The sequence below is a fragment of the Cimex lectularius genome, unplaced genomic scaffold (genome assembly GCF_000648675.2).
Source record: "Cimex lectularius strain Harlan isolate CLEC.00 unplaced genomic scaffold, Clec_2.1 scaffold125, whole genome shotgun sequence".
In the NCBI taxonomy this organism is placed as follows: Eukaryota; Metazoa; Arthropoda; class Insecta; order Hemiptera; family Cimicidae; genus Cimex; species Cimex lectularius.
In genome coordinates, this window is record NW_019392662.1 from 980483 (window position 1) to 991123 (window position 10641).

A 10641-nucleotide genomic window follows, 5' to 3' on the forward strand; every position below is an offset into this window, starting at 1 on the left:
TTTGTGAGGATTCTTTTAGCATAAGCCTACTCTATCTAGCACCTCTAGAGTTTATCCACTTCTCCTACCTCCGCGAGGTTATCACTCTGATAAAGTTATTTGTGCAGCACTGAACTATTTTGAGGTTGTTCTATCTTCCTGTAGCAGTAGCTAGTAGGTTGCGGTCGCTCTACTGCACGAGGTGATAAAGGTAATTTTTAGGTTCAATTCACATTCGGCTTAAGACTTTTCTCTTATTAAAATGCTAAACCATTTGTATTTCTTTTTTTGGGTATAGCTCTTGGTGATACCACATTAACCTACAATGTCAGCCTTTAAATATGTTTAAGAGCAGTATCACGAAGATATCCATCGGATGGTAAGGAATTTTGTCTTTTTACCGATTTTAGGCTGAAAAAAATTTCGTTTGTTTGAGCGGATTTTAAGCCACCTGAACAATCGGGTATTTCAATAATTACTTCAACTTTCTGTACATACATACACCTCAAAGACTCATAGGACACTTGTATTTATTTATTTTAAATAATAACTAGGTATAAACATTAGAAATTGATCAGTTTATGTTTAGTGGTCTGATTGACCAAATTATTTATTTCAATTAATTTTTCGTTTTTGTATGGTCTTGGTTGAGATGAAAAAGTTAGTCACGAGCAGGATTCGAACTCACGACCTTCGACTCAATACGCCGCTTCTCTTACCACTAGAGCTATCGTGACTTAAATCAACTCAGACACCAACTCCCATCTCAACCTACAACCTTTCAAATTTTCCATCTTTTTGCAATTTTTCAATATCATTCAAAATTTTTACCACTCGTGATACTAACTTTTTCAACTCAACTAAATCCTTACATAAAAAGAATAATTAATTGAATTAAGAGGTGACTTAAACTGAAACTGTTGATTAAAAATAAATACCATCACATCACACAAAACATATAATATAACATAAAAAAACTGTCATTACATTCCACACATTAAACATTTCAACATAGTCTAATTCTTCAACAGTTTGGCTTTTCTTTCCCTAAATACCCGTCTAAATAATCCTGAAAGGATAATCAGGCCGAACCATTAACATTTTTTGTCGGATCCTTTCACCTCGAAGAAGCCAATTACTCATATAAAAATGTCTTTCTATCCGGACTTCCTTCCCCACCTCTTCAAAATCCAATGTATATAGGTAAAACATCAGTATCTCACTGGCACTCTCAACCCGACACAAGAAAGACACTTCTAAACAGAAAGCAAACACTTTGAGTGAGTACAAATACTATGATCCAATTAATTAAGGTTTTAAGTTGAGATAAAAAAGTGAGTGTCAGTTAAGTTGTTGAGATGGGAAGTTAGTGCCCGAGGGAATCGAAGTCATGATAGCTCAAGTGGTAGAGTAGCGGTGTATCAAGCCGAAGATCGTGGGTTCGAATCCTGCTGGTGAAACTGACTTTTTTTATCTCAACTTAAAACCTTAATTAATTGGATGATATCAATTGGTCAAGCGGACCATGAAAAATAGTGAATTTAACAAATACTATGATTGAATCTAAAATTTCTGGTATTGTATAAATTCATTTTTTCCACATCCTACATGTATTTGTAAAATTTAAACAATGATTATTAATTATTCAGAAATCGTGAGATGCGATCTGGTGTGATGTAGGGTTCAGAAAAACATTTTCTTTAACGTGCCTACGTTTCGATCTTTATTGAGATCATCTTCAGGGCCTAGGATTTACAAACATTGTTTACATTTAACAAATACATTTAGGATGTGGAAACGTGAATTTATACAATGCAAAATATATTTTTATATTCAATCAAAGTATTTCTACTTTTTAATGATAATTAATCCCAGGCCCTGGAGATGATCTAACATTGGCACGATAAAGAAAATGGTTGTTTTTTTAAACCTACATCACACCAAACCACATCTCATGATCTCCAAATAATCATTAAAAATAAAGTAAATCAGTTAATTTCATCCTTTCCAAAGCCAACTGGTTGAGTAAGTTAATAATAAAGATTAATACTGACTTAAAACATAAACACAACTTTAATAACTTGTTGTTAACCCTTATAGGATGTTACTAATCCTTTTACATTCTTACAGCCAACTCGTCAAGTAAGTTAATGGGTTTTGTTCAATTGTTTTCTTTGATGAAATAATAAATTTGAGCTAAAAAATTAATTAATAATATAATATAATGTAGGGGTTAGTATCCAAGTGGATGAAGTCATGATAGTTGAAGTGGTTAGAGCAGCGGTGTGTTTAGCCGAAGGACATAGGTTCAAATCCTGCTCATGGCATTAACTTTTCATCTTAACCAAGTCCTTAGATAAAAAGTATAAATAATTGAAATAATTAAATGTTCAATTACGATCGCTAAACATATATGGATTAATATAATAATTGAAGAGGTAATCGCTTTGCTAACAGCTCCCTGTGGCCACTTCATAAATCGCTGAGAATCAAATCCTGGTTATATGACATTTGAAAAATGGTTTTAANAAAATGCTACAGACTTACTCTATAACCTAAGACATTTCGGTCATAAAAACTCAATACTGGTTTATGATTGTTTTATTGTTTTACAATTTAACACACACTTAATCAAACTTTTATCGTATCTTTAGTAGTATCTTTAGACACAATTGACAAAATTACAGACCAAATCAACAACAATTAAATTACTAGAATGGTTAACAGCAACTAAACCTCAGGCAGATCTCAAGAAGAGATTTAAAAACCCTTGTTTAACTTTTCTACCAGAAAAATTTGTTTTGAATTAGGTAAAATGAAAAATCATGTGTTGAACCAACAGAGTAAAATTTTGTTTTTTCACTTAGGGATCTTGCAAGAAAACTTGCTGTAAAAATTGAACTGATATTAAGTCGCATGTTATTAACAAAAATTATAGAAAGAATTAAAAAGTATTGGAATATTTATCACAATTCGGTAAAAGAGTGAATTATGCATAGTCCCAGCCATCTGTAAAGTATTATGACAAAATAATTATTAATACAGTTAAAGAAACTTCTTTTTGGTGGCTTGGCTTAAACAGAAAAGTTGGTATAAATGTATAAAATAGTGTATGATTATTGGATTTAAAAGATGCAAATAATTGTATAATATTTAAAACATTTTCCAATTGATTTATTTTGATGTTTTCCTATTAAGTTTTATCTTCTTGTTTCAGGGCTGTTTGTATTGGTATTGGAATCTATTCATTTGTCCTGTCCAAGCGTTCAGTCGACCAAAAGAGATACGAGAATATGAAAAGTAGAGAACGCATGAGAAATTCAAATCAAGGAGAATACAACGCAAGTTCAAGGAAATTCATTTGAATATTTTAATTTATTTTATTTTCAAAATTAAACTTTAATAATAAAAATGGCCGGACCTTCAGAAGCAGATATTGCTAAATTGCAGTTGGTGCAAGAATTGGAACTGGAAATGATGGCTGACATGTACAACAGGATGGCCAGTGCATGCCATAAGAAATGCATTCCGCCTACATACCATGAGCCAGATATAAGCAAAGGGGAAGCCGTCTGCCTTGATCGGTGTGTTGCGAAGTATCTTGAGATTCATGAGAGGGTTGGCAAAAAACTTACGGCTATGTCAAATCAAGATGAAGATTTTCTCAAACGGATGCAAAGCGACGTGCCAGAACAGAAACAATCGGGGTCATAGTTCTAATCTTGTAGTTGTTCTTTATGGAACATAGTTTAGTGTGCAAATTATAGATGCGGTATCTGTTCAAAACAACATATGAGATTGTGGCTAGTTTTTATTTACTTAAGGTTTCCATAATGTTCAGCCATTCAGTTTTGTATTTAATTTGTAATTAAATATCTTTAATTTGATTAAAAACCTTGCATATTTCCTTCATATTTTCCAACATGCTCTGTTTTTAATATTTGCCAAGATCACGTACATTAATGTTGATGTTCTGCTTTAAAAAAAAAATGTATACTTTATGAAAAAATAAAGAAATCGGTTGAATGAAAGGAGGCAGTTAAACCTTTAAGGATTTTTTTTTTTTTTAAGTTAAATCTCTGCATGATTTTTGTAGTGGGGAAAATTTTATAGATAAAAGAAATATCATCTGATTAGTTATTATTTATTATTTATACATAAAAAAATCGTCTGTGAAAATTTTTACATTCCAAGTAAAATAACCCATGTCACTCCATAGCAATGATTGAAATACATCAGATATTTAATTTTTAGCGATGTCACTTTACATTCTCAGTGGATATACGATGAAAACATGGATTTCTTCTTTACGGCAGGTTCTTTGGATCAATTGTTCAAAAAGCTGCAAGTCCAGGCTGCTGTTGAAAGAGCAAAGAGATCGAATAGGCACACTTTGATCCTCACATCTTTTGATATAAACCATTTCCCAAAAGGCATATTGGAACTGCAGTACCTCTATAAGCTGTGCCTGTCGAAAAATGCACTTGTGTCCCTTCCAGAAGAAATAAGCGCATTAGAAAATCTTGCAATTCTATCAGTTAGCCGCAATAAACTCGCCTGTCTCACAAAAGGCCTATTCTGCATAGAATCTTTGAGGAAACTGAACTTGAGTCATAATCCGATCAGCGTCTTACCCCCAGAAATTGGGCAGTTGGTCAATTTGGAAGTCCTGTGGCTGAACAGGACCGGTCTACGATGTCTTCCACCCGAAATTAAAAACTTAACACAGTTAGACACTCTAGGTGCTCGAGGGAATTTCTTGAGTGAGTTGCCACACGATTTATACCAATTACAATCGCTAAGGTAAATTTTTAAACCCATTTTAAACTACTGTTTTTACTTTAAATTTCTTCCAAAAGTTCATAATTTTTGTTTTAACATGTGGTTGACTCTGAGTGGGAACCAGATCAAACAGCTATCAGAAACAAAATGGAATAATCTGATTCATTTGAATATGTCAAAAAATGAGTTTGTGGAATTGCCTGCATCACTCCTTGGAATGGAGGTTTGTTGGTGTTTCTACAATTTTTAATTATTTATTCTTTGCTCTGACCTTTTTAAATATATTACTTTAACAACAATAATACATTTATATTGACAGTTAAAATATTCAAGAATAAATAAAATATAATATGGCTCATATAGATATTTATTAATTGAATTTCCTTAATTATCCAAAGAACCCTGAATAGGGGATCTAGATAGGTGCTGAAATATTTTGGCATCAATAAAAATAAGAATAAAATTGTAAGAAATTGTTTGGAGAAGTTATCCATTTTTCTGAATTTCAAAGAAAAGAAATTGAACAAAAAAAAGATGAGTAGTATCTTATTAATCTTAATTAATTAATCATAATCTTATTATTTAGAGATCATGACATGCAGTCTAATGTTATGAAGGTTTAGAAAAACATTATTATTTTTTTTTTTATCATGGCAATGTTTCGAGCTTTATTTAGATCATCATCGGAGCCTGGGATTTATAAGCTTTCTTTAGATTATGCATATAAGATATAAATATGAATTTAAACAATGATGTACACTATATTAGAATTTTAGGTTTAATCAAAGTATTTGTACTCACTCAAAGAATGTGTCCCTGTTATGTGTTGTGTTGTGAGTGTTGGTGAGATATCAATTTTTTTAATGTGTGGTGATTAGTGACCATTAATCGATAATTATTCAGAAATCGTGAGATGCGGTCTGGTGTGACGTAGGTTTCAGAAAATAAAGAAAATGTTTTTCTGAAACCTAATCACACGATTTCTGAATAATTATTTTTTTTAATGTTTTTATTTTGAAGGAGTGAAGAAGGAGGTAGGGGTAGAAATTCATTGTCAATGGGGAGTCGGCTTCTTTGAGGTGAAAGGGTTCAACAATGGAAAAAATGGGTCTGTCATGTTAGTTAGCCTTTCAGGATTATTATAGACAGGGTTATTAGGGAGAGGTAAATTGTTGAAGATTTAAACTATGTAGAATTTTTTAATGTGTGGAGTGTAAGGATTGTTTTATATATTGTATTATTTGTTTTGTGTGTTTTATGTATGTTATTGATATTGAATTTGATTTATGGTATTACTGTAGCTATGGCTGAGTTTGCATGTTTCTGTTCTGTAATTATTGCTAATTATCTCCTGTTGATGTAAAACATTTCTAAAAAGTTATGTAGTTTATTTGGTTCTGTGATTAATATTTTTAGGTTGTTGAAATCGAAATTGTGTAGGTGTTCAAAATGGTGGGTAGCCAGAGCTGTAGGATTTTTGACAGATTTACGGCGTGAAAGCAAACATTTCTGTAAGACTTCAAAGCATTGCTGGTTTAGCCGGGGTTCTCGCCTTAATTAGCCTCATATTAAACGTTTTATTTCTACAGACAGAATCTTCCCAACCAAAACGTCTTTCTTTTTATCTGTAGTTTATGAATGTGAATTGAGTGCCATGGAAATAATAAAATAACCCGTTTAAGATAAGGAAATAAATAGTTTTGTTCTTATATGACCTACATAGTTTGTTTCCTCATATTTAATAATACTTGTGCATATGACATCAAGCCCATTGATTGAATTGATTAATTATACAAAAATGGCTGAAAATGTGAATTTTTTCATTTAGAATATTTCTTTATTCGCTTTTTTATGGTAACTCTTAATTTGTTAGATAAACTTGCTCTATATTTTCATTATTTACAGTGGCCAGTGCTAAAAACACATAGACAAAGCAATGACTGCCGAATATCGCAAACCAAAAGAAATTTGAAGAAACTTTAGGTTGCTAAAAAGTATACATGGAAATTTAGAGGAACATTGCAAAGAAAAAGTTTGAAATATATGGAGATGATGTGGCTCTTTTTCAATTTATAGAATGCTCTCTCTCTCTCTCTCTCTCTCTCTCTCTCTCTCTCTCTCTCTCTCTCTCTCTCTCTTCCCCTCTCTCTTTGTTAATCAAAGTATTTGTACTTCCTCAATGTGTGTGTTTTTGTGCAGATGTGTCATTGTTGTATGTCGGGTTGAGAGTGTTAGTGAGATATTAATATTTTTTGTTTATATATGTTTGATTTTGAAGGAGTAGGGATGAAATTCATTTTTCTATGAGGTGTTGGCTTCTTTGAGGTGAAAGGATCTGACACTAGAATAAAGGTAATGGTTTCATTCGGGACTGGTTAGCCTTTCAGGATTATTATAAAGAGGGGATTATTAGGGAAAGGAGAGTTAAATTGTTGAAGATTTAGACTATGTAATCGTTTGATGGGTGGAGTGTAATGATTGTTTTATATGTTGTATTATATGTTTTGTGTGTTATTTGAATGTTATTGATATTGAATTTGATTTATGATATTAGCACAGTTACGGTTGAGTTTTATGTTTGTTCTGTATTTAATTCTCACCATCTCTAAATAATCATTAATTAATGGTCACTAAATGCCACAGATATTTATTAGGTATTGTGAAGGGATGATCAACCATAAAAGATTTAACCAAGCAACATTTTTATTATTATTATTTACTTATTATTAAAAGAAAAAAATCTCTACAGAAGTTGAGATACTGCTTTTTTACTGGCAACCCGTTGAAGATTGTGTCGCGTCAACTTTTGAAAGGATTGGCGCATTTGGCTTTGCTGGATCTCAGAGACTGTGGTGTTGTCAATGTAAACTTAGAGGTTGGTATTGACACAATTCAAATTTCCGGGATGTTAGTGTTAATACATTTTTAAAATTAGAAATTTATATTTGTTGAGTTGAAAAAAGAAAGAGAGCTGGAAGGAGACAGCAGCGAGTCCGACGAAGACTGGCTGGATTCCGTCAATTCAAGTGAGCTAGATTCATCGACAGATGAACAAGAAGACATTCCCGATGCAATGGACAAGCTTGTGTTGGTTCCTTTCATTTCAAAATATGCTCAAGGGTGCAGTAAATAAAAATCTGATAAAGTATTAAATTTGAAAATTTTTTGTTTTAATATTATTTGTAAAATAATCATAATTGACTATTAGACAAAAAAATGAAAAATAAATAAACATTGTATAGAACTAATGCACAATGGAAAATAATGTAGTGATTTGAGGGGGGAGATGGACCTGATTGTTCATTACCAATCATCCTGGATACCTATTCTTGTGACTTAAACACTTATACTGTTCGTTCACCTTTGGTAATTGCGGGTGGAACGTACATAACAATTTATTACAGAAGCACATTTGGATGGTCAACCATGTTGGTGTAAACTTTATCTCATATGAGTTGAGTGTGTGCATGCCCATGAGCGTGAGCAAGTGTGTGAACATTGTGATGCACTTGTTGAGTATATCATTTCATAACTAAGCATTCAAATTGGTTTGAATATACAAAAATTATAAATGATAAAAGAAGCTGGCAAAACCCTTGTGAAATATTGCACTCCTGTAATTTAGTCATTTCTGGTCATTTTGAGTGTAAACTTGCTGTTTGGTCAGATATATTTCAGCATCTTGCTGGGTTACTGAATTCTTGTTTGTTCTTCCCTTCCTTCTTTTCTTCCCGTTAAAAAGTAAATGGTGCACAAAATGCAGTAGAATAAGACTACTTGGGGGCGTTGGTGGCCACAACGGTTTAGGCGTTGACACGGTGCTCATCACTGTAAGGTGAAGGTCCCGGGGTTCGAATCCAGTAGCCCTGCACTCGAAAAAAAAGTATACCCTACACACTTGTGCAAGTAAAAATTTATTTTCCTCAAATAGCCTGGAACAATGACAGAAATGAAGATAAAATAATAATTAATAATAAATTATCTCAATTTTTCTTAAACAATCCCAGCATATAGTCTACGTAATGATGTGTAATTATAATAATAATTGTGTTGATCATGATTTTATCATCATAATTATGTACTCTTGACAGTGGGCCAACAACCATTGTCAGTTTAATAATGATTATTTTAAATATTGTAATTTTTTTGTGAAATAAAAGTATATATCTATTAATAATCCTTCTTTTACAAAATGTGATGAAATCGTGCAAGTATAGCTGAGGTTTAAGTTTTTGTAATAATACAAAAAAGAATAAGATCAATCTCTTTGGACTATGTTCCCCCTTAATCATTATAACCTCATAAACTTTATGGCAGGGTGGTTGAGCAGCTCCAGGGACAGACAAGGAGGCGAACCCAGATGACAATGCACCCCCAGGCATTCCCCTTTACTCCAAAAATTAGCAAATCTATGTTAATTGTTATTGTGTAGAATATCTGAGAGGTGTCCATGCCACTGCCAATGTTAACACTGCTCCAAATCTGGGGTTCTTTCCTGCAATGACTCGAGGCACAATCCGCGCACCCTAAGAAGCCAATATGCCCCATACCCTATTGGCTGGACTGATGTAAATTTTAATCAATAATTTAGTGTCTCATAAGAAAGCCAACAGATTGTCTATATTCGAAGAATTGTACCCAAGAATCTTTGATCATTGACCCGCCAGGCGGTGATGTCTTCTGGCCTGGTCGTATTTTACACATTTTAATTATATGTTTCTCTATGAATAATCTATCATCAGATTTCACAAAGAGGTGTTTCTCTAGTCATTAGATATTCTTGGGTGAGCAAGATTATCCACAAACTGGAATTAAAATGAAGATATTTTTAATGAAATTAGGCAACAATGATTTTAATTGAAGTTCTTAATTTATACTTTGAAATATGGAAGTTAAAGTGATGATAGTTTAAGGGAGAAATCCAATATGTCGGGCTTCTTGACTGTAGGAAATGATGTAGGCTTGTAGATCAACGGTTTTCCCCCATATGCTAGTTCTCTGCTAGCTGCTTTGATTAGAAATATTCCTAGAAAAATTTTTGTTTCTATGATGTCATTTTGAAGTATTTTCAGTTTTCCTGGCATTGGGAAGACTGCTAGGAATCCACTGATTTCTGTTTTGTAAGTAGTTGTCTTCGATTGCAAGTTTGGTGTATTTGCAAGCTGAATTGTTCCCATGGAGTAATATTTCCACCTCACATGCTCTGTGAGGATTAGAAACCAGTGAATCGGAGCAATAAATTATACTATTTCTACCACAGATTTCATTTAAAAACTTAATTTCATATGCATGGATTTAAAGACACTTTTCTGGAACTATTGTTACCAATTTGCCACTATATTTTGTAGAGATGACTCTATGTTACTCTGTAGTACTCTGGGGTAGTGTGATGTTTAGTGCGGTGTGAATATAATTTATTAATGTGAATGGTATGGCTTATCCCCAATTACCCCAAAGAATACAATCTGGATTAGTGTGAATGATTAGTGCTGTGTTTATGTAATTTATTAGTGTGATGGCATGTTTGATCACTAAGTACTCTTACAAATATCAAGTACTCTGGGTTAGTATGAATGTAATTTATTAGTGTGAATGATGGGCACATGCCACATCCCCAATCACCCCACAGAAAATCGAGTATCCTGTGTGAATGGTAGGGCTTATCCCCAATTACCCTGAAGAATATCGAGTACTCTGGGGTAGTGTGAATGATGGGGCTCATCCCCAATCACCTCGAAGAATATAGAGTATCCTAGTGTAGTGTGAATGTAATTTATTATCATGAATGGTGGGGCATATCCCCAATTACCCCAAGGAACATCAAGTACTCTTGGCTAGCGTGAATGCTAGCCAGGCTATCATGTTTTTATCTTGTTTCTG

At 33.0% G+C, this 10641-nt stretch overlaps 3 protein-coding genes across 5 annotated transcripts; all 3 read left to right on the forward strand.

Annotated features, from left to right (window-relative positions):
* Positions 1-81: 81 nt before the first annotated feature.
* Positions 82-4017, forward strand: LOC106668768 (mitochondrial import inner membrane translocase subunit Tim10). Its single transcript, XM_024224936.1, has 3 exons — positions 82-190; positions 278-358; positions 3197-4017. The coding sequence occupies exon 3, from the start codon at positions 3391-3393 to the stop codon at positions 3691-3693; it is 303 nt and encodes a 100-aa protein (XP_024080704.1). The 5' UTR covers positions 82-190; positions 278-358; positions 3197-3390; the 3' UTR covers positions 3694-4017.
* On the forward strand, positions 2081-4010 carry LOC106668767. The gene is made up of 2 exons (XM_024224933.1): positions 2081-2121; positions 3197-4010. Exons 1-2 carry the CDS (start codon positions 2081-2083, stop codon positions 3342-3344), a joined length of 189 nt encoding a protein of 62 aa, XP_024080701.1. The 3' UTR covers positions 3345-4010.
* Positions 4018-4107: 90 nt separating the features above from the next.
* Positions 4108-7914, forward strand: LOC106668765 (leucine-rich repeat-containing protein 40). 3 transcript variants are annotated; one of them, XM_014397824.2, is made up of 4 exons: positions 4108-4782; positions 4861-4984; positions 7511-7636; positions 7697-7914. In XM_014397824.2, exons 1-4 carry the CDS (start codon positions 4274-4276, stop codon positions 7892-7894), a joined length of 957 nt encoding a protein of 318 aa, XP_014253310.1. In that variant the 5' UTR covers positions 4108-4273; the 3' UTR covers positions 7895-7914. The 3 variants fall into 3 exon arrangements, with proteins under 3 accessions (XP_014253310.1, XP_014253311.1, XP_014253312.1); XM_014397825.2 differs by having other exon boundaries at positions 7715-7914; XM_014397826.2 differs by having other exon boundaries at positions 7725-7886.
* Positions 7915-10641: the final 2727 nt, after the last annotated feature.